Source organism: Nerophis lumbriciformis, linkage group LG36 (assembly GCF_033978685.3).
Source record: "Nerophis lumbriciformis linkage group LG36, RoL_Nlum_v2.1, whole genome shotgun sequence".
Lineage (NCBI taxonomy): Eukaryota > Metazoa > Chordata > Actinopteri > Syngnathiformes > Syngnathidae > Nerophis > Nerophis lumbriciformis.
This window is the reverse complement of record NC_084583.2, coordinates 15,262,958-15,287,642: the sequence shown is the minus strand read 5'-3', so window position 1 is coordinate 15,287,642 and position 24,685 is coordinate 15,262,958. Positions and strand designations below refer to the sequence as shown.

At 41.8% G+C, this 24,685-nt stretch overlaps 1 protein-coding gene across 1 annotated transcript in view; it reads right to left on the bottom strand.

Moving 5' to 3' along the window:
* Window positions 1-14,781, bottom strand: part of zdhhc5b (zDHHC palmitoyltransferase 5b) — a 43,440-nt gene extending 28,659 nt beyond the window's left edge. Inside the window, exons 1-2 of the mRNA XM_061930632.2 lie at window positions 14,634-14,781; window positions 4,911-6,194 (exon numbers count right to left, since the gene is read on the bottom strand). Coding sequence (XP_061786616.1) covers window positions 4,911-5,059 — 149 coding nt within the window. The 5' untranslated portion in view covers window positions 5,060-6,194; window positions 14,634-14,781. The remainder of the gene's footprint in view (window positions 1-4,910; window positions 6,195-14,633) is intronic.
* Between the last annotated feature and the right edge of the window lie 9,904 nt (window positions 14,782-24,685).

The window sequence follows — 24,685 nt, the reverse complement described above, 5'->3', positions numbered from 1 at the left end:
TATTGCTTCAATGGAGAAAAGTGTACGACCTAAGTCGTCAAAAGTGTGGGAACACTTTACTTTAAAGACTTCAAAGAAGACTGTTTTCTGCAAAATGGCACGGAAGTACAACATTGCTTCAGGAGCACCTGAAGAAGAAACATGTTGGAGCCATGGATGAAGGGAAGTACTCAGGGTACGTAACTTTTTAAGTCCATAGTGGCAACAGGCATTCAGGAGTTCAGCTTTTTTGTGAGTAACGTTAACGTTATGCCTTTGTTGCAACGCGGGGCTGATAATGTGTCTCCGGCACATTTGACTCCGTTTTGAGAGAGAAAACGCACGGTTACCAATTTCGAAATAAACGTATCGGACAGAAATATCTCAGGTTGGTTTCATAATGGATCAATGTAGCCGGGCCCGATAAAGCTATATATATATATATATATATATATATATATATATATATATATATATATATATATATATATATATATATATATATATATATATATTTATATTTATATATATATATATATATATATATATACAAAATATATTAGAGTGACGCTTTAGTATAACTAAACGTTATGAAGGTTCTGGAATATTTCATGCTATTTTTCAGAGGCAGCCTAAAATTAATCCTTTATTATTCACAACAGAAACATGTACAATATCTGATTCAGTTCTAATCTGATGAGTTACATTTAAGAGTTATTATTGCTGTATGCTGCACCCCCAATGTCCAGAACATGGTGCCAGTATGCTAGTTTTTTTCAATAAAATACTGGAAAGGATAGAAATGTAGTTTGTCTCTTTTATCCGATTATCAATTGATTAATCGAAGTAATAATCGACAGATTAATCGATAAGTTGATTGGCAACACTAAATTGGCCCTAGTGTGTGAATGTTGTCTGTCTATCTGTGTTGGCCCTGCGATGAGGTGGCGACTTGTCCAGGGTGTACACCGCCTTCTGCCCGATTGTAGCTGAGATAGGCTCCAGCGCCCCCCGCGACCCCGAAGGGAATAAGCGGTAGAAAATGGATGGATGGATGGATGGGGTGTTACCATTTAGTGGTCAATTGTACGGAATATGTACTGTCCTGTGCAATCTACTAATACAAGTTTCAATCAATCAATCAAAACCAATGTAGGCGGAAAGGCTGTGTACATTTTCAAATACAGTGCAAAAAGCTACGTCAAAAATGCCACGAAGATGCAGCAGCACATAGACAAGTGCCCAATAATATATCATTATTGTAATTCTCCATTAATTCCCATACCGTATTTTTCGGACTATAAGTCGCAGTTTTTTTCATAGTTTGGCCGTGGGTGCGACTTATACCGTATTTTCCGCACTATAAGGCGCACCTAAAAACCACAATTTTTCTCAAAAGCTGACAGTGCGCCTAATAACCCGGTGCGCTTTATTACGATTCATTTTCATAAAGTTTCGGTCTCGCAACTTCGGTAAACAGCCGCCATCTTTTTTCCCGGTAGAACAGGAAGCGCTTCTTCTTCTACGCAAGCAACCGCCAAGGAAAGCACCCGCCCCCATAGAACAGGAAGCGCTTCACCCGCCCCCATAGAAAAGGAAGCGCTTCACCCGCCCCCGGAAGAAGAAGAAAAAACGCGCGGATATCACCGTACGTTTCATTTCCTGTTTACATCTGTAAAGACCACAAAATGGCTCCTAATAAGCGATCCGGTTCATAAAAAGACGCAATCTCTCCATCCGCACACGGATTACTACCGTATTTCACAGCAACTGATATTCCTGTGAACCGCACTGTGGAACGGGAGCACGTACGGTGAATATTCGCACCACAGGGAATGAAGTCATCCTTCACTGTGGTTCTAGCTTGCCATGCTAACTTCCACTCATGGTGATATTCAAAAGGAAGACCTTGCCAAAAGAGACCTTTCCAGCCGGCGTCATCATAAAAGCTAACTCGAAGGGATGGATGGATGAAGAAAAGATGAGCGAGTGGTTAAGGGAAGTTTACGCGAAGAGGCCGGGTGGCTTTTTTCACACAGCTCCGAAGGCGAACACACCTTCACTAAGACGGGCAGACAGCCTCGGACGACATACGCCAACATTTGCCAGTGGATCGTAAATGCTTGGGCAGATATTTCGGTCACAACTGTGGTCCGAGCTTTCCGGAAGGCAGGATTCACAGAACAACAGCGACACTGACTCCCGATGACTTCTACGAGACGGAACCGGCCATTTTGGATCCCGTATTCGCCCAACTTTTCAATTCGGACACCGAAGACGAAGAATTCGAAGGATTTACGAATGAAGAATAACTTCAGAAGGTGAGCGCTATGTTTATTTTGTGTGTTGTGACATTAACGTTAAAGCAACATTATGTTGCTATTGTTCTACACCATTTTGAATTTTACTATGTTTGTGATTGCACATTTGCGTACATTTTGGGACAGAGTTGTTAGAACGCTGGTTTTCAATATATTATTAAAGTTTGACTGAACTATCTGACTGTTTTTTTGACATTCACTTTAGCGCAGCGTTTTTTTGACATTCACTTTAGCGCAGCGTAGGCGCGGCTTTTAGTCCGGGGCGGCTTATTGGTGGACAAAATTATGAAATATGTAATTCATAGAAGGTGCGGCTAATAATCCGGTGCGCCTTATAGTGCGGAAAATACGGTACTCAGGAGCGACTTATGTGTGAAATTATTAACACATTAGCGTAAAATATCAAATAATGTTATTGATCTCATTCACGTAAGAGACTAGACGTATAAGATTTCATGGGATTTAGCGACAGATTGTTTGGTAAACGTATAGCATATTCTATATGTTATAGTTATTTGAATGACTCTTACCATAATATGTTACGTTAACATACCAGTTGGTTATTTATGCCTCATATAACGTACACTTATTCAGCCTGTTGTTCACTATTCTTTATTTATTTTAAATTGCCTTTCAAATGTCTATTCTTGGTGTTGGCTTTTATCAAATAAATTTCCCCCAAAAATGCGACTTATACTCCAGTGCGACTTATATATGTTTTTTTCCTTCTTTATTATGCATTTTCGGCCGGTGCGACTTATACTCCGGAGCGACTTATACGCCGAAAAATATGGTATATTCCCATTAATTCCCGTGGACGGTGTCCAACTTTGAATAATCAAAAAATGGTCGATATTTCCAAACTTCCCGAGCTTAACTTCCCGTGGTAAATTTCCGGAAAGTTTCTTGGAAATTTACCGGAAACTTTCCACCCCTTTGCAACCCTAATTGTGACATAACGTCAAAAAAGCAGTTCTATCTCAAACGGAATGCAGACGTTAATGCAAATCATTCAGAATGTATACCGTATTTTTCGGATTATAAATCGCAGTTTTTTTCATAGTTTGGGGGGTGCGATTTATACTTCGGAGCGACTTATGTGTGAAATTATTAACACATTACCGTAAAATATCAAATAATATTATTTAGAAGCGACACAGAGGAAGAAGATTTCATGGGATTTAGCGATTAGGGGTGACAGACTGTTTGGTAAACGTATAGCATGTTCTATATGTTATAGTTATTTGAATGACTCTTACCATAATATGTTACGTTAACATACCAGTTGGTTATTTATGCCTCATATAACGTACACTTATTCAGCCAGTTGTTCCTTATTCTTTATTTATTTTAAATTGCCTTTCAAATGTATATTCTTGGTGTTGGCTTTTATCAAATAAATTTCCCCAAAAAATGCGACTTACACTCTAGTGCAGGGGTGTCAAACTCAAACACAGAGTGGGCCAAAATTTAATACTGAACAAAGCCGCGGGCCAAGGTTGAACAAATTAACCTTTAACGTACTCTACGAGCTATCGTCACGTCCGCTTTTCATCCATTCTAACATCATTCAGACCCAGTCACAAGATATGTGCGGCTTCTGTACGCACACACGGGCGAATGCAACGCATACTTCATCAACAACGATACAGGTTACACTGAGGGTGCCAGTATAAAAAACTTTAACACTGTTAGAAATACAAGCCATACTGTGAATCTACACCAAACAAGATAGACAAACACATTTCGGGAGAATATCCGCACCGTTACACAATGGCCTAGTGGTTAGAGTGTCCGCCCTGAGATCGGTAGGTTGTGGGTTCAAACCCCAGCCGAGTCATACCAAAGACTATAAAAATGGGACCCGTTACCTCCCTGCTTGGCACTCAGCATCAAGGGTTAGAATTAGGGGTTAAATCACCAAAAATGATTCCCGGGCGCGGCACCGCTGCTGCCCACACCTCCCAGGGGGTGATCAAGGGGATGGGTCAAATGCAGAGGACAAATTTCACCACACCTAGTGTGTGTGTGACAATCTTTGGTACTTTAACTTTAATAAACACAACAGAACAAATACCCAGAATCCTTTGCAGCACTAACTCTTCCGGGACGCTACAAAATACGCCCCCGCTACCACCAACCCCCCCCCCACACACACACACACACACACACACCTTGTAGCATCCCGGAAGAGTTAGTGCTGCAAAGGGTTCTGGTTTGGTGTGGATTCACAGTGTGGCGTATATTTCTAACAGTGTTAAAGTTTTTTATTCGGCTACCCTCAGTGTAACCTGTATCGCTGTTGATGCACATGTTATGTGACTTGGCTGGCTGGCAGGCTGGCTGGCTGGCCGGCTGGCGGATCGGCGGGCCAGCTTTAGTGTTAATTTGATATCGCCTCAAGGGCCAAGTGAAATTACACAGCGGGAGAAATTTGGCCCGCGGGCCGTAGTTTGACACCCATGCTCTAGTGCGACTGATATATGTTTTTTCCTTCTTTATTATGTATTTTTCGGCCGGTGCGACTTATACTCCGGAGCGACTTATAATCCGAAAAATACGGTAATAACAATGTGCACCACTTCATTTGTGAATATAGGGAAAACTCACGTGAAGCAGAAGAACAAGGAGGTGGATCCGACCAGGAAGGTGGTGGCCGCAGACACCGGGACATAGCGGCTGGGTCGGAAAGGGCGGGGAGGAGCAGAAACTTGGCCGCCCGCTCCTCCCCCAACACCTCCGGTGTTGGCGCACGGCATCAGAGACGGAATAAAGGGAGAAAGACCAAGCCAGGTGTCTACTGTCTACCTATTTTAAAAGCTCTTCTAGGGGGTCAAAATGACAAAAACTGTGTCTTTTTGGGAGAGGCCATTGCTATAATTTCAAAAATAAGCACTAGGCTAAGCAGCATATGAACGGAAACTGTTACTAACAATTTCCCAGCACTACAATACTTACTCAAATATATTTTTTTTATCTCACATAATACACTTTGACTTGCATAAATATAAAATGTTCTGTGCTGAATTATAATTTAAGCGTAAAAAAGCAGGGGTAGCAATATGATACAAAAATAAGTGTAGGAAATTCATAAATATTTTTGCATGGCTTCAATGGTATTGTTTGGTGCAAAAATGTTATTAGGTGCTATAACACTGCTGCACAAACTTGAGCAAGTTCTGCAAAACACTTAAAACTCAAATCAATTCGAATCGCTGTGCTTGAGTTCTGATTATCTGCTTTGCAGAAAAAAATAAATCGATCTCAACGTAAGGGAGCAGGGAAATTAAAGACTGGTGGTATAGAGCAGAAGCACATCGAGGAGAAACAGGCAGGGGATTGAGCACAGCAGCTGCTGATGACTTCTGTGATTGTCCCGAAGGGGCTTATTTAGGCACTGGGTGGGTGGAAGAAAGTGAGGATGGTTGATGGCTGCAAGCGGGACGCTTCCACACTTTTTGAAGCAGCTCAACAATGATTGTCTTTTTTTGTTTCTTTCTTCAAAATCAAAGAAAACTATGACGGTTTAAAAAAATAAGGCAGAACCTCGCCTGTGGACTTAAAAAACTCCAGCCAAGTCCATGTTAGATCCGTTCTTTCAGTTTGTGTGTTAATGTGGCAACAAAAAATCAAATAAAAAATCAACTCATTCCAAAAAGAAGCCATGTGCACGTCACTGCGGTGTCACTGCAGGCGGCCAAGCCCGGATGGAGAAACCTCTCCCACCTCCAGATTCTTTGCACGTAGACCTCCTCTCCCATTGTTTGGCTTTTAAACACAGACATCTGCAGGAGTCTGATGCATGGTAGTTTTTTTTGTTGTTTTTTTAACTTTTTTTTGTCCCTCCCGATTTGTATTTGTCCACTGCTTGTGATGTCAGATTGTAGGATGCCCCTGAAAAAAACAAATACAAATATCAGTTTAAATAGCAAGTGTCTATTTGCTGCCCTTATTCCTCCTTCAGTAGACTCCATCCATCCATCCATCCATTTTTCTACCGCTTATTCCCTTTGGGGTCGCGGGGGGCGCTGGAGCCTATCTCAGCTACAATCGGGCGGAAGGCGGGGTACACCCTGGACAAGTCGCCACCTCATCGCAGGGCCAACACAGATAGACAGACAACATTCACACTCACATCCACACACTAGGGCCAATTTAGTGTTGCCAATCAACTTATCCCCAGGTGCATGTCTTTGGAAGTGGGAGGAAGCCGGAGTACCCGGAGGGAACCCACGCAGTCACGGGGAGGACATGCAAACTCCACACAGAAAGATCCCGAGCCCGGGATTGAACCCAAGACTACTCAGGACCTTCGTATTGTGAGGCAGATGCACTAACCCCTCTGCCACCGTGAAGCCCCTTCAGTAGACTCGTCTTCTAAAAATTAAATACCCAATCCACAAAAGTGACCAGTAAGGGTGTAACGGTACACAAAAATGTAGCTTAATTTTAGCTTAAAAACATTACAACGCTTAAAAACAAACACATACCAATCGTTGGTTAGAAGGCGATCGCCGAATTCGTCCTCGCTTTCTCCCGTGTCGCTGGCTGTCGTGTCGTTTTCGTCGGTTTCGCTTGCATACGGTTCAAACCGATATGGCTCAATAGCTTCAGTTTCTTCTTCAATTTCGCTTAAGCCGCTGAAATCCGAGTCTGAATCCGAGCTAATGTCGCTACCTTGCTGTTCTATCCGCCATGTTTGTTTGTATTGGCATCACTGTGTGACGTCACAGGAAAATGGACGGGTGTATATAACGATGGTTAAAATCAGGCACTTTGAAGCTTTTTTTTAGGGATATTGCGTGATGGGTAAAATTTTGAAAAAAACTTCGAAAAATAAAATAAGCCACTGGGAACTGATTTTTAATGGTTTTAACCCTTCTGAAATTGTGAAAATGTTCCCCTTTAACACTATATTATTATTTATACACCTATAGTGATCACAGAGACAGGTTGTTTTTGTGTTACTGTATATATTAGTTTTTCTGAAAAATCCCACTTAATATACTTTGGGTAACAACAGTCAATATTTATTTATTTTATTTTATTTTTTTAGGGGGTTAACAGTCAATATTTACTTATTTATTAGATTACATTTTTTTTTAATAAAATAAAAGTGAGCTTTTGTTAAAGGGGAACATTATCACCAGACCTATGTAAGCGTCAATATATACCTTGATGTTGCAGAAAAAAGACCATATATTTTTTTAACCGATTTCCGAACTCTAAATGGGTGAATTTTGGCGAATTAAACGCCTTTCTAATATTCGCTCTCGGAGCGATGACGTCACAACGTGGCGTCACATCGGGAAGCAATCCGCCATTTTCTTAAACATCGAGTCAAATCAGCTCTGTTATTTTCCGTTTTTTCGACTGTTTTCCGTACCTTGGAGACATCATGCCTCGTCGGTGTGTTGTCGGAGGGTGTAACAACACGAACAGGGACGGATTCAAGTTGCACCAGTGGCCTAAAGATGCAAAAGTGGCAAGAAATTGGAGGTTTGTTCCGCACACTTTACCGACGAACGCTATGCTACGACAGAGATGGCAAGAATGTGTGGATATCCTGCGACACTCAAAGCAGATGCATTTCCAACGATAAAGTCAAAGAAATCTGCCGCCAGACCCCCATTGAATCTGCCGGAGTGTGTGAGCAATTCAGGGACAAAGGACCTCGCTAGCACGGCAAGCAATGGCGGCAGTTTGTTCCTGCAGAGGAGCGAGCTAAACCCCCTGGATTTCTTGGCTCACACCGTCCCTTATGCCACCGAAGATGATCAAGAGAAGAATATCGACCCTAGCTTCCCTGGCCTGCTGACATCAACTCCAAAACTGGACAGATCATTTTTCAGGAAAAGAGCGCGGATGATGGTATGTCTACAGAATATATTAATTGATGAAAATTGGGCTGTCTGCACTCTCAAAGTGCATGTTGTTCTTATCAAACATCATCCCCAGGTAGGTGACCTCATCTTTCCTGGTGATAACAATGTCATCCACGTTAAAAGGGAACATTATCACAATTTCAGAATGGTTAAAACCATTAAAAATCAGTTCCCAGTGGCTTATTATATTTTTCAAAGTTTTTTTCAAAATTTTACCCATCACGCAATATCCCTAAAAAAAGCTTTAAAGTGCCTGATTTTAACCATCGTTATATACACCCGTCCATTTTCCTGTGACGTCACACAGTGATGCCAATACAAACAAACATGGCGGAAAGAACAGCAAGCTATAGCGACATTAGCTCGGATTCAGACTCGGATTTCAGCGGCTTAAGCGATTCAACAGATTACGAATGTATTGAAACGGATGGTTGTAGTGTGGAGGCAGGTAGCGAAAACGAAATTGAAGAAGAAACTGAAGCTATTGAGCCACATCGGTTTGAACCGTATGCAAGCAAAACCGACAAAAACAACACGACAGCCAGCGACACGGGAGAAAGCGAGGACAAATTCGGCGATCGCCTTCTAACCAACGATTGGTATGTGTTTGTTTGGCATTAAAGGAAACTAACAACTATGAACTACCGTATTTTCCGCACCATTAGCCGCACCTAAAAACCACAAATTTACTCAAAAGCTGACAGTGCGGCTTTTAACCCGGTGCGCTTTATATATGGATAAATATTAAGATTCATTTTCATAAAGTTTCGTTCTCGCAACTTCGGTAAACAGCCGCCATCTTTTTTCCCGGTAGAGCAGGAAGCGCTTCTTCTTCTACGCAAGCAACCGCCAAGGTAAGCACCCGCCCCCATAGAACAGGAAGCGCTTCTTCTTGTACTGTAAGCAACCACCCGCCCCCGGAAGAAGAAGAAGCGCGCGGTGCATGCTGGGATATGTGACGTTTCATTTCCATTTGTGTGTTTATGTAAAGACCCCAAAATGGCTCCTATTAAGTGTGTTGTCTGTCTAATTATAAATAATGCAGACGAGGCGTGTTAACTGAGTTCTCAACGTTTACTCACAGCGTGCTCATAACCACATTCTAACTGCCAGCATACAACGCTTCTCAGGGCTACCGCGCATGCTCGTAACTATCGTTGCATGCTGGGTAGTGTAGTTGTTATATTTGCTAGCTCATAACATCACATTGAGAGACACGCTTACGCGCTTAATTCAATACTCGCCGTCATTCCGGGTGGATTGACAAAAGACCTCCAGCCGCTAGATATTGGTGTCAACAGGGCATTCGAAGCTAGACTGCTAACTGCGTGGGAACAATGGATGACAGAAGGCGAACACACATTCACTAAGACAGGGAGGCAGCGCCAGACGACGCCAACATCTGCCAGTGGATCGTAAATGCCTGGGCAGATATTTCGGTCACAACTGTGGTCCGAGCTTTCCGGAAGGCAGGATTCACAGAACTGCTGGATAACAGTGACACTGACTCCGATGACTTCGACGAGACGGAACCGGCCATTTTGGATCTCACATTTGCCCAACTTTTCACTTCGGACACCGAAGACTAAGGATTTACGAATGAAGAATAACTTCAGAAAGTGAGCGCTATGTTTATTTTGTGTGTTGTGACATTAACGTTCGAGCAACATTATGTTGCTATTGCTCTGCACTATTTTGAATTTTACTATGTTTGTGATTGCACATTTGGGTACATTTTGGGAGTGAACAGAGTTGTTAGAACGCTGGTTTTTAATATATTATTAAAGTTTGACTGACCTATCTGACTGTTTTTTTGACATTCCCTTTAGTGCAGCGTAGGCGCGGCTTATAGTCCGGGGCGGCTTATTGGTGGACAAAGTTATGAAATATGCCATTCATTGAAGGTGCGGCTAATAATCCGGTGCGCCTTATAGTGCGGAAAATACGGTAGGTTATATACACCCGTCCATTTTCCTGTGACGTCACATAGTGATGCCAATACAAACAAACATGGCGGATAGAACAGCAAGGTAGCGATATTAGCTCGGATTCAGACTCGGATTTCAGCGGCTTAAGCGAAATTGAAGAAGAAACTGAAGCTATTGAGCCATATCGGTTTGAACCGTATGCAAGCGAAACCGACGAAAACGACACGGGAGAAAGCGAGGACGAATTCAGCGATCGCCTTCTAACCAACGATTGGTATGTGTTTGTTTGGCATTAAAGGAAACTAACAACTATGAACTAGGTTTACAGCATATGAAATACATTTGGCAACAACATGCACTTTGAGAGTGCAGACAGCCCAATTTTCATCAATTAATATATCCTGTAGACATACCCTCATCCGCGCTCTTTTCCTGAAAGCTGATCTGTCCAGTTTAAGGGACGGTGTGAGCCAAGACATCCAGGGGGTTTAGCTCGCTCGTCTGCGGGAACAAACTGCCACCATTGCTTGCCGTGCTACCGAGGTCCTTTGTCCCTGAATTGCTCACACACTCCGGCAGATTCAATGGGGGTCTGGCGGCAGATTTCTTTGACTTTATCGTTGGAAATGCATCTGCTTTGAGTGTCGCAGGATATCCACACATTCTTGCCATCTCTGTCGTAGCATAGCTTTCGTCGGTAAAGTGTGCGGAACAAACGTTCAATTTATTGCCACTTTCGCATCTTTGGGCCACTGGTGCAACTTGAATCCGTCCCTGTTCGTGTTGTTACACCCTCCGACAACACACCGATGAGGCATGATGTCTCCAAGGTACGGAAAACAGTCGAAAAAACGGAAAATAACAGAGCTGATTTGACTCGGTGTTTGAGAAAATGGCGGATTGCTTCCCATTGTGACGTCATCGCTCCGAGAGCGAATATTAGAAAGGCGTTTAATTCGCCAAAATTCACCCATTTAGAGTTCGGAAATCGGTTAAAAATATATATGGTCTTTTTTCTGCAACATCAAGGTATATATTGACGCTTACATAGGTCTGGTGATAATGTTCCCCTTTAATATACTTTGGGTAACAACAGTCAATATTTATTTATTTTATTTTATTTTTTAGGGGGGTAACAGTCAATATTTATTTATTTATTAGATTCTGTTCATAACTTTTATGGACAGAATTTCTAGGCGCAGTCAAGGCGTTGAGGGGATCTGGTTTGGTGGCTGCAGGATTAGGTCTCTGCTTTTTGCAGATGATGTGGACCTGATGGCTTCATCTGGCCAGGATCTTCAGCTCTCACTGGATCGGTTCGCAGCCGAGTGTGAAGCGACTGGGATGGGAATCAGCACCTCCAAGTCCGAGTCCATGGTTCTCGCCCGGAAAAGGGTGGAGTGCCATCTCCGGGTTGGGGAGGAGATCTTGCCCCAAGTGGAGGAGTTCAAGTACCTCGGAGTCTTGTTCACGAGTGAGGGAAGAGTGGATGGTGAGATCGACAGGCGGATCGGTGCGGCGTCTTCAGTAATGCGGATGCTGTATCGATCCGTTGTGGTGAAGAAGGAGCTGAGCCGGAAGGCAAAGCTCTCAATTTACCGGTCGATCTACGTTCCCATCCTCACCTATGGTCATGAGCTTTGGGTTATGACCGAAAGGACAAGATCACGGGTACAAGCGGCCGAAATGAGTTTCCTCCGCCGGGTGGCGGGGCTCTCCCTTAGAGATAGGGTGAGAAGCTCTGCCATCCGGGGGGAGCTCAAAGTAAAGCCGCTGCTCCTCCACATCGAGAGGAGCCAGATGAGGTGGTTCGGGCATCTGGTCAGGATGCCACCCGAACGCCTACCTAGGGAGGTGTTTAGGACACGTCCGACCGGTAGGAGGCCGCGGGGAAGACCCAGGACACGTTGGGAAGACTACAGGTAAAAGCCAGTAAATTAGAATATTTTGAAAAACTTGATTTATTTCAGTAATTGCATTCAAAAGGTGTAACTTGTACATTATATTTATTAATTGCACACAGACTGATGCATTCAAATGTTTATTTCATTTAATTTTGATGATTTGAAGTGGCAACAAATGAAAATCCAAAATTCCGTGTGTCACAAAATTAGAATATTACTTAAGGCTAATACAAAAAAGGGATTTTTAGAAATGTTGGCCAACTGAAAAGTATGAAAATGAAAAATATGAGCATGTACAATACTCGATACTTGGTTGGAGCTCCTTTTGCCTCAATTACTGCGTTAATGCGGCGTGGCATGGAGTCGATGAGTTTCTGGCACTGCTCAGGTGTTATGAGAGCCCAGGTTGCTCTGATAGTGGCCTTCAACTCTTCTGCGTTTTTGGGTCTGGCATTCTGCATCTTCCTTTTCAGGGGAGTTGGCGGGCCAATTTAGAACAGAAATACCATGGTCCGTAAACCAGGCACGGGTAGATTTTGCGCTGTGTGCAGGCGCCAAGTCCTGTTGGAACTTGAAATCTCCATCTCCATAGAGCAGGTCAGCAGCAGGAAGCATGAAGTGCTCTAAAACTTGCTGGTAGACGGCTGCGTTGACCCTGGATCTCAGGAAACAGAGTGGACCGACACTAGCAGATGACATGGCACCCCAAACCATCACCCAACCATGCAAATTTTGCATTTCCTTTGGAAATCGAGGTCCCAGAGTCTGAAGGAAGACAGGAGAGGCACAGGATCCACGTTGCCTGAAGTCTAGTGTAAAGTTTCCACCATCAGTGATGGTTTGGGGTGCCATGTCATCTGCTGGTGTCGGTCCACTCTGTTTCCTGAGATCCAGGGTCAACGCAGCCGTCTACCAGCAAGTTTTAGAGCACTTCATGCTTCCTGCTGCTGACCTGCTCTATGGAGATGGAGATTTCAAGTTCCAACAGGACTTGGCGCCTGCACACAGCGCAAAATCTACCCGTGCCTGGTTTACGGACCATGGTATTTCTGTTCTAAATTGGCCCGCCAACTCCCCTGAAAAGGAAGATGCAGAATGCCAGACCCAAAAACGCAGAAGAGTTGAAGGCCACTATCAGAGCAACCTGGGCTCTCATAACACCTGAGCAGTGCCAGAAACTCATCGACTCCATGCCACGCCGCATTAACGCAGTAATTGAGGCAAAAGGAGTTCCAACCAAGTATTGAGTATTGTACATGCTCATATTTTTCATTTTCATACTTTTCAGTTGGCCAACATTTCTAAAAATCCCTTTTTTGTATTAGCCTTAAGTAATATTCTAATTTTGTGACACACGGAATTTTGGATTTTCATTTGTTGCCACTTCAAATCATCAAAATTAAATGAAATAAACATTTGAATGCATCAGTCTGTGTGCAATGAATAAATATAATGTACAAGTTACACCTTTTGAATGCAATTACTGAAATAAATCAAGTTTTTCAAAATATTCTAATTTACTGGCTTTTACCTGTATGTCTCCCGGCTGGCCTGGGAACGCCTCGGGGTCCCACAGGAAGAGCTGGACGAAGTGGCTGGGGAGAGAGAAGTCTGGGCATCCCTGCTTAGGCTGCTGCCCCCGCGACCCGACCTCGGATAAGCGGAAGCAGATGGATGCATGGATGGATAGATAAAATTTTGTTCTTATATAATAAAAGTGAGCTTTTGTTAAACCAAATATTGTATGTTTTTTTTCTCCTTATACAACAACCTATCTGGACTCGATAAGAGAATTGATAAGGAATCGGTTCGATAAGAGGATTCGATAATAGGCTCGAACTCGATCATTTCTTATCAAACATCATCCCCAGGTAGGTGACCTCATCTTTCCTGGTGATAACAATGTCACCCACGTTAATAGTGAAGTCATGGATTGATTGATATCTAGATTTGACATAATACGTGACAGAACTTAAACAAAACTTGTCGGTGCGGTGCGAACCCGCTGAAAACGGATCCGGATGGAGCGTCGTAATCTGATCGTGAGGACACGCCCCTTTTGCAAAGCAGCAAGTCGCGTCGCGACAAGCCACTCTTGACACGCGTGGGCATCATCTCGCCACTATAATGGATGTTAATCCCCCAAAATGTCACCGTCGCCCCATCATGTTACCTAACAATTCACAAGCTCGGGGGGCTAACGGCTAGGCGACTAAAGTGCCTCGTAGGCGTGTTTTGACGCCTAATGGTGTCAAAAAAAAGGTGCCTTTCGTGGCGTGTGTGTGTATGTGTGTGTGTGTGTGTGTGTGTGTGTGTGTGCGCCATGTTGTGGTACATTAGACCTGGCATTAACACCAGGCCATCATCAAGCAGTGTCATCAACATTCATGCTTTAATCGACATTTAACCCCCGTAGGAATAAAGGAATGTGTTTAAAAAAAAAAAAAGGCTCAATTATTAGTCGCCTTCTCTCCCAAAGTTAGTGTCGAGCAGCTAACGGGAGTTAGCATGGAAACCTTCCACATTCTCCATTACGCCGCCTTCACCCGCTGTCGTTACGCCTAAATACACGCAGCGAATTCTAGGCAAACGGGGGGGGGAGGAAGCCACACGTACCTGAAATATCCTTCCCCCGTTGGGTTGGTTTGAGTGTTGGGGTGTGAGCACTTTCGGTCTCCGCCTCAGTTAGCCGCTAGCACGCCGCGTAGCTCGCCTAGGCCGACATCGGAATCCCGGAAAAGGTCCATTGTGTGGTCGTCCTCCCAGGTGGGGCGGGGAGCCAATCAGAGCAAGGAGGGGCGTGGCCTAGAGGACAACTCATAACAGGATATAGATAGGGAACTATAAGAAATCAACTTAATTACATCACAAATGACTGAGTTTTAGTGTAATTAAATAACATACAGACTACACAAAGTTAAATTAAAGTATATTAATACCTGCCTTATCCTTTCCATCCTTACACTTGAGCTACTGTGTGGAACAATTTCCCTTGTGGATCATTAAAGTTAGTCTAAGTCTATCAATATACTTTAATTTAACTGTGTGTATGTTATTTTATTACACTAAAAATCAGTCATTTGTGAGGTAATTAATGCCAATTTTTTGGCATTTTCAGTGTATTTTATACCTGCATTGTCCTTTCCAGCCTTACACTTTCTATCCTTTGTAACTTAGCTACTGTGTGGAACAATTTCACTTGTCGATCATTAAAGTTTGTCTAAGTCTAAGTCTATCAATATACTTTAATTTAACTTTGTGAAGTCTGTATGTTATTTAATTACACTAAAAGTCAGTCATTTGTGAGGTAATTAATGGCAAAAGAAAATTGGCATTTTATACTTGCATTTTCCTAACATCCTTACACTTTCCATCCTTTGTTTCACACAGTAGTTGAAGTACTTTAACATTAACTACTGTGTTTTGGCATTTTTAGTCTATTTTATACCTGCAGTATCCTTTCCATCCTTACACTTTCCATCCTTTGTATGCTTTGTTCCACACAGTAGTTGAAGTACTTTAACATTAACTACTGTGTTTTGGCATTTTTAGTCTATTGTATACCTGCAGTATCCTTTCCATCCTTTGTATGCTTTGTTCCACACAGTAAATAAAGTACTTTAGCTTTAACTACTGTGTTTTGGCATTTTTAGTCTATTTTATACCTGCATTATCCTTTCCAACCTTACACTTTCCATCCTTTGTAACTGGGCTACTGTGTGGAACAATTTCCCTTGTGGATCATTAAAGTTAGTCTAAGTCTAAGTCTATCAATATACTTTAATTTAACTTTGTGTAGTCTGTATGTTATTTAATTACACTAAAAGTCAGTCATTTGTGAGGTAATTAATGGCAAAAAATTGTTGGCATTTTATACCTGCATTGTCCTTTCCATCCTTTGTATGTTTTGTTCCACACAGTAGTTGAAGTACTTTAACATTAACTACTGTGTTTTGGCATTTTTTGTCTATTTTATAACTGCATTGTCCTTTCCATCCTTACACTTTCCATCCTTTGTATGTTTTCTTTCACACAGTAGTTGAAGTACTTTAACATTAACTACTGTGTTTTGGCATTTTTAGTCTATTGTATACCTGCAGTATCCTTTCCATCCTTTGTATGCTTTGTTCCACACAGTAAATAAAGTACTTGGGCTACTGTGTGGAACAATTTCCCTTGTGGATCATTAAAGTTAGTCTAAGTCTAAGTCTATCAATATACTTTAATTTAACTTTGTGTAGTGTGTATGTTATTTAATTACACTAAAAGTCAGTCATTTGTGAGGTAATTAATGGCAATTTTTTTTGGCATTTTATACCTGCATTGTTCTTTCCATCCTTACACTTTCCATCCTTTGTATGTTTTGTTCCACACAGTAGTTGAAGTACTTTAACATTAACTACTGTGTTTTGGCATTTTTAGTCTATTTTATACCTGCATTATCCTTTCCATCCTTACACTTTCCATCCTTTGTAACTGAGCTACTGTGCGGAACAATTTCACTTGTGGATCATTAAAGTTTGTCTAAGTCTAAGTCTATCAATATACTTTAATTTAACTTTGTGTAAATGGATGGATGGGATAGTCTGTATGTTATTTAATTACACTAAAAGTCAGTCATTTGTGAGGTAATTAATGGCAATTTTTTTTGGCATTTTATACCTGCATTGTTCTTTCCATCCTTACACTTTCCATCCTTTGTATGTTTTGTTCCACACAGTAGTTGAAGTACTTTAACATTAACTACTGTGTTTTGGCATTTTTAGTCTATTTTATACCTGCAGTATCCTTTCCATCCTTATACTTTCCATCCTTTGTATGCTTTGTTCCACACAGTAGTTAAAGTACTTTAGCTATAACTACTGTGTTTTGGCATTTTTAGTCTATTTTATACCTGCATTATCCTTTCCATCCTTACACTTTCCATCCTTTGTAACTGAGCTACTGTGTGGAACAATTTCCCTTGTGGATCATTAAAGTTTGTCTAAGTCTAAGACTATCAATATACTTTAATTTAACTTTGTGTAGTCTGTATGTTATTTAACTACACTAAAAGTCAGTCATTTGTGAGGTAATTAATGGCAAAAAAAATTTTGGCATTTTATACCTGCATTGTCCTTTCCATCCTTTGTATGTTTTGTTCCACACAGTAGTTGAAGTACTTTAACATTAACTACTGTGTTTTGGCATTTTTAGTCTATTTTCTACCTGCAGTCTCCTTTCCATCCTTACACTTTCCATCCTGTGTATGCTTTGTTCCACACAGTAGTTAAAGTACTTTAGCTTTAACTACTGTGTTTTTGGCAATTTTAGTCTATTTTATACCTGCATTGTCCTTTCCATCCTTACACTTTCCACCCTTCCTAACTGAGCTACTATAGTTAAAGTTAAAGTACTTTAATTACTGTGGGTAACAAAACATACAAAGGCTGGAAAGTGTAAGGATGGAAAGGATAATGCAGGTATAAAATAGACTAAAAATGCCAAAACACAGTAGTTAAAGTTAAAGTACTTTAACTACTGTTGGGAACAAAACATACAAAGGCTGGAAAGTGTAAGGATGGAAAGGATAATGCAGGTATAAAATAGACTAAAAATGCCAAAACACAGTAGTTAAAGTACTTTAACTACTGTGTGGAACAAAACATACAAAGGATGAAAAGTGTAAGGATGGAAAGGATAATGCAGGTATAAAATAGACTAAAAATGCCAAAACACAGTAGTTAAAGTTAAAGTACTTTAACTACTGTGGGGAACAAAACATACAAAGGCTGGAAAGTGTAAGGATGGAAAGGATAATGCAGGTATAAAATAGACTAAAAATGCCAAAACACAGTAGTTAGAGTTAAAGTAGTTTAACTACTGTGGGGAACAAAACATACAAAGGATGGAAAGTGTAAGGATGAAAAGGACAATGCAGGTATAAAATAGACTAAAAATGCCAAAAAATTGCCATTAATTACCTCACAAATGACAGAATTTTAGTGTAATTAAATAACATACAGATTACACAAAGTTAAATTAAAGTATATTGATAGACTTACACTTAAACTTACTTTAATGATCTACAAGGGAAATTGTTCCACACAGTAGCTCAGTTACAAAGGATGGAAAGTGTAAGGATGGAAAGGACAATGCAGGTATAAAATAAGACTAAAAATGCCAAAAAATTGCCATTAATTACCTCATAAATGACTGACTTTTAGTGTAATTAAATAACATACAGACTACACAAAGTTAAATTAAAGTATATTGATAGACTTAGACAAACTTTAATGATCCACAAGGGAAATTGTTTCACATAGTAGCTCAGTTACTTGCTTTTTCTGTAAACCCCCTCCCCAAAAAAAACAGTGGTACTGTATTTCCATTTACCGTAAAATGTTGTTAAAAAAAATAAAAATAAAATAAAATAAAAAAATCACTATTTTACAGTAACGTTTTGTAAATGTTACGTTTTTACTGTAAAATCGACAGCTTACTTCAAACAATTTATGGAATTAATAATGAAATCCAGAGGCAAATTCATGCATTATTCGGCCCAATGAAAAGGAGTTTGACATCCCTGTACGAGATGAAACATGATGATGAAAACTCAAGTATGTAAAATAAAACCTGCAGAGTGAGATGTCAGGTGTTGACTAAACAAACAAATGAGCTCTGCGGAAATTGATGTGCTCGCTTGTTGCCTTCGCTCGTGTGTATTTTCCAACATTTGATGGTCAAAGACTGCGGTGTCAGGTTTGCAAATGTATTTAATCATGCATCTAGCCCGGTGTTTTTCAACCACTGTGCCGCGGCACACTATACAGTCTGGTGTGCCGTGGGAGATTATCTAATTTCACCTATTTGGGTTAAAAATATTGTTTGCAAAGAAGTAATTTTAGTCTGCAAATGATGTGTTGTTGTTGAGTGTCTGTGCTGTCTAGAGCTCGGCAGAGTAACCGTGTAATACTCTTCCATATCAGTAGGTGGCAGCAGGTAGCTAATTGCTTTGTAGATGTCGGAAACAGCGGGAGGCAGGGTGCAGGTAAAAAGGTATCTTAATGATTAAACCAAAAATAAACAAAAGGTGAGTGCCCCTAAGAAAAGGCATTGAAGCTTAGGGAAGGCTATGCAGAACCAAACTAAAACTGAACTGGCTACAAAGTAAACAAAAACAGAATGCTGGACGACAGCAAAGACTTACTGTGGAGCAAAGACGGCGTCCACAAAGTACATCCGAACATGACATGACAATCAACAATGTCCCACAAAGAATGATAAAAACAACTGAAATATTGTTGATTGCTAAAACAAAGTAAATGCGGGAAATATCGCTCAAACCGCTACAGGAAAATACCAAAAACAAGCCACCAAATTAGGAGCGCGAGACAAGAACCAAAACACTACACACAGGAAAACGTCAAAAACCTCAAAATAAGTCAGGGTGTGATGTGATATGTGGTGACAGTACACCTACTTTGAGACAAGAGCTATATTGATGCATGCTTTAAAGCAGGGGTCTCAAACTCAATTTACCTGGGGGCCACTGGATGCAGAAACTGGGTAAGGCTGGGCCGCAAGAAAATATTTCTTAAAAAAGTATAACATGCACTTTTTAATGAATTCACCTTCTTTGAATGGCTATCCCGCCCTAGCAACATACTTGGGTTGGGGTGTGGGGGGGTTGGTGGTAGCGGGGGGTGTATATTGTAGCCTGGAAGAGTTAGTACTACAAGGGGTTCTGGGTATTTGTTCTGTTGTGTTACGGTGCGGATGTTCTCCCGAAATGTGTTTGTCATTCTTGTTTGGTGTGGGTTCACAGTGTGGCGCATATTTGTAACAGTGTTAAAGTTCTTTATACGGCCACCCTCAGTGTGACCTGTATGGCTGTTGATCAAGTATGCCTTGCAGTCACTTACGTGTGTGTACAGAAGCCAAATACAACATGTGACTGGGCTGGCACGCTGTTTGTACAGGTTGTAGAGGGCGCTAAAATTGTTGTTTGGGTGAAAATCGGCAGACATTCGAGAGACGAAATTCGGGAGTCTCCCGGGAGGGTTGGCAAGTATGACGCTGTCAAGCGCCATTCCTATAAAACTCGCGGGCCGTACTAACATTACATTTTTATAATAAGGTGCGGGCATACTTGCCAACCTTGAGACCTCCAATTTCGGGAGGTGGGGGGTGGGTGCGGGGGGCGTGGTTGGGGGCGTGGTTAAGAGGGGAGGAGTATATTTACAGCTAGAATTCACCAAGTCAAGTATTTCATATATATATATATATATATACAGTCAAGAAAATAAGTATTTGAGCACCCTGCTATTTTGCAAGTTCTCCCACTTAGAAATCATAGAGGGGTCTGAAATTTTCATGGTAGGTGCATGTCCACTGTATCACAGATAACCTAAAAAGAAAAATCCGGAAATCACAATCTATGATTTTTTAACAATTTATTTGTGTGATACAGCTGAAAATAAGTATTTGAACACCAAGATTAATAATTGGTAGAGTAGCCTTTGTTTGCAATTACAGAGGTCAAACGTTTCCTGTAGTTCTTCACCAGGTTTGCACAGACTGCAGGAGGGATTTTGGCCCACTCCTCCACACAGATCTTCTCTAGATCAGTCAGGTTTCTGGGCTGTCGCTGAGTAACACAGACTTTCAGCTCCCTCCAAAGATTTTCAATTGGATTTAGGTCTGGAGACTGGCTAGGCCACTCCAGAACCTTGATATGGTTCTTACGAAGCCACTTCTTGGTTTTCCTGGCTGTGTGCTTTGGGTCATTGTCATGTTGGAAGATCCAGCCACAACTCATCTTCAATGATTTGACTGAGGGAAGGAGGTTTTTGGCCAAAATCTCACAATACATGGCTGCAGTCATCCTCTCCTTAATACAGTACAGTCGTCCTGTCCCACGAGCAGAAAAACACCCCCAAAGCATGATGCTACCACCCCCATGCTTCACAGTAGGGATGGTGTTCTTGGGATGGTACGCATCATTCTTCTTCCTCCAAACACGCATAGTGGAATTATGACCAAAAAAGTCAATTTTGGTCTCATCTGTCCACAAAACTTTCTCCCATGACTCCTCTGGATCATCCAAATGGTCATTGGCAAACTTAAGACGGGCCTTAACATGTGCTGGTTTAAGCAGGGGAACATTCCGTGCCATGCATGATTTCAAAGCATGACGTCTTAGTGTATTACCAACAGTGACCATGGAAACAGTGGTCCCAGCTCTTTTCAGGTCATTGACCAAGTCCTGCCGTGTAGTCCTGGGCTGATTCCTCACCTTTCTTAGCATCATTGAGACCCCACCAGGTGATATCTTGCATGGGGCTCCACTCCCATTGAGATTGACCGTCATGTTTAGCTTCTTCCATTTTCTAATGATTGCTCCAACAGTGGACCTTTTTTCACCAAGCTGCTTGGCAATTTCTCCGTAGCCCTTTCCATCCTTGTGGAGTTGTACAATTTTGTCTCTGGTGTCTTTGGACAGCTCTTTGGTCTTTGCCATGCTGAATGTTTGGGTCTTACTGATTGTATGGGGTGGACAGGTGTCTTTATGCAGGTAACGACCTCACACAGGTGCATCTGATTCAGGATTATACAGTGGAGTGGAGGAGGACTTTTAAAGACGGACTAACAGGTCTTTGAGGGTCAGAATTCTAGCTGATAGACAGGTGTTCAAATACTTATTTTCAGCTGTATCACACGAATAAATTGTTAAAAAAATCATAGAATGTGATTTCTGAATTTTTCTTTTTAGGTTATCTCTCATACAGTATACATGCACCTACCGTGAAAATTTCAGACCCCTCCATGATTTCGAAGTGGGAGAACTTGCAAAATAGCAGGGTGTTCAAATACTTTTTTTCTTGACTGTATATCCCCGCGACCCCGAAGGAAATAAGCGGTTGTAAATGGATGGATGGATATATATATATATATATATATATATATATATATATATATATAAGAAATAATTGACTTTCAGTGAATTCTAGCTATATATATATATATATATATATATATATATATATGTATATATATATATATATATATAAATAAAAGAAATACTTGAATTTCAGTGTTCATTTATTTACACATATACACACACATAACACTCATCTACTCATCGTTGAGTTAAGGGTTGAATTGTCCATCCTTGTTCTATTCTCTGTCACTATCTTTCTAACCATGCTGAACACCCTCTCTGATGATGCATTGCTGTGTGGCACGCACAAAAGTGCTTTCATCAAATGCACTAGATGGCAGTATTGTCCTGTTTAAGAGTGTCACGACATTGCTGTTTACGGCAGACGGACTGTTTTACTGTAGACGTTCTTTATATTGTGGGAAAGCGGACTCAGGTCCGCATAGAGCTGGAGGGGGCGTGGCCTCCAGCTCCGCCTGAATTTTGGGAGATTTTCGGGAGAAAATTTGTCCCGGGAGGTTTTCGGGAGAGGCGCTGAATTTCGGGAGTCTCCCGGAAAATCCGGGAGGGTTGGCAAGTATGTGTGCAAAATAATGTCTCGCGGGCAGCAATTGGCCCGCGGGCGGCGTGTCTGATACCCCTGCTTTAAAGTCGTATCCAACAATTGCGACAACGACTTTTTACTGTCAACCGAGTTTCGTATTTTAATTATTTCTGCTGGTGATGTGCCTCCAGATTTTTTCATTGCAATAAATGTGCCTTGACTCAAAAAAGGTTGAAAAACACTGATCTAGCCATCCATTTTCCATACAGCTTGTCTTTATTAGTCACATGTTAGACGGAGACCTTCCCAGCTGAATTAGAGTGAGAGAGGCGGGTTCCGAACTAGACTGGTCGCCATTCAATCACATACACGCCAATGGACGATTTTAGTCTCCGTTTGACCCATCGTGCGTGTTTTTTGGGGACGCCGCGTGTTCAAAGACAACATGATAAACATGAAGAGTTTCTGTGAGGAGGCGTGGCCCGCAGACCCACAGCGAGGCGGGGCGCGCCAGCACCGGCTCCGAGATGGATGGCAGGTGCGTGGATCGCCCACCTGGGCACAATTCTGTAATCACCTGTCAGTGTGTACAAATCCCATTTCCAAATGAGTTGGGAAATTGTGTTAAATGTAAATATAAACGGAATACAATGATTTGCAAATCCTTTTCAACCCATATTCAGTTGAATATGCTACAAAGACAACATATTTGATGTTCAAACTCATAAACATTTTTTTTTTTTTGCAAATAATCATTAACTTTAGAATTTGATGCCAGCAACACGTGACAAAGAAGTTGGGAAAGGTGGCAATAAATACTGATAAAGTTGAGGAATGCTCATCAAACACTTATTTGGAACATCCCACAGGTGTGCAGGCTAATTGGGAACAGGTGGGTGCCATGATTGGGTATAAAAACAGTTTCCCAAAAAATTTCACAAGAAAGGATGGGGCGAGGTACACCCCTTTGTCCACAACTGCGTGAGCAAATAGTCGAACAGTTTAAGAACAACGTTTCTCAAAGTGCAATTGCAAGAAATGTAGGGATTTCAACATCTACGGTCCATAATATCATCAAAAGGTTCAGAGAATCTGGAGAAATCACTCCACGTAAGCGGCATGGCCGGAAACCAACATTGAATGACCGTGACCTTCCATCCCTCAGACGGCACTGTATCAAAAACCGACATCAATCTCTAAAGGATATCACCACATGGGCTCAGGAACACTTCAGAAAACCACTGTCACTAAATACAGTTGGTCGCTACATCTGTAAGTGCAAGTTAAAGCTCTACTATGCAAAGCGAAAGCCATTTATCAACAACACCCAGAAACGCCGCCGGCTTCTCTGGGCCCGAGATCATCTAAGATGGACTCATGCAAAGTGGAAAAGTGTTCTGTGGTCTGACGAGTCCACATTTCAAATTGTTTTTGGAAATATTCGACATCGCGTCATCCGGACCAAAGGGGAAGCGAACCATCCAGACTGTTATCGACGCAAAGTTGAAAAGCCAGCATCTGTGATAGTATGGGGGTGTATTAGTGCCCAAGACATGGGTAACTTACACATCTGTGAAGGCACCATTAATGCTGAAAGGTACATACAGGTTTTGGAACAACATATGCTGCCATCTAAGCGCCGTCTTTTTCATGGACGCCCCTGCTTATTTCAGCGAGACAATGCCAAGCCACATTCAGCACGTGTTACAACAGCGTGGCTTCGTAAAAAAAAGAGTGCGGGTACTTTCCTGGCCCGCCTGCAGTCCAGACCTGTCTCCCATCGAAAATGTGTGGCGCATTATGAAGCGTAAAATACGACAGCTGAGACCCCCGGACTGTTGAACGACTGAAGCTCTACATAAAACAAAGAATGGGAAATAATTCCACTTCAACAATTAGTTTCCTCAGTTCCCAATCATTTATTGAGTGTTGTTAAAAGAAAAGGTGATGTAATCATACTTGCCAACCTTGAGACCTCCGATTTCGGGAGGTGGTGGGTGGGGGGCGTGGTTGGGGGTGGGACGGGGCCGTGGTTGTGGGCGGGGGCGTGGTTAAGAGGGGAGGAGTATATCGACAGCTAGAATTCACCAAGTCAAGTATTTCATATATATATATACAGGGCCGCCGAAAAGGGGGGGGGGGGGGGGTAAAGGAGACGGATTGTAGGGGCCCATGATGGAGGGGGGCCCAGAGAGGCCCCTA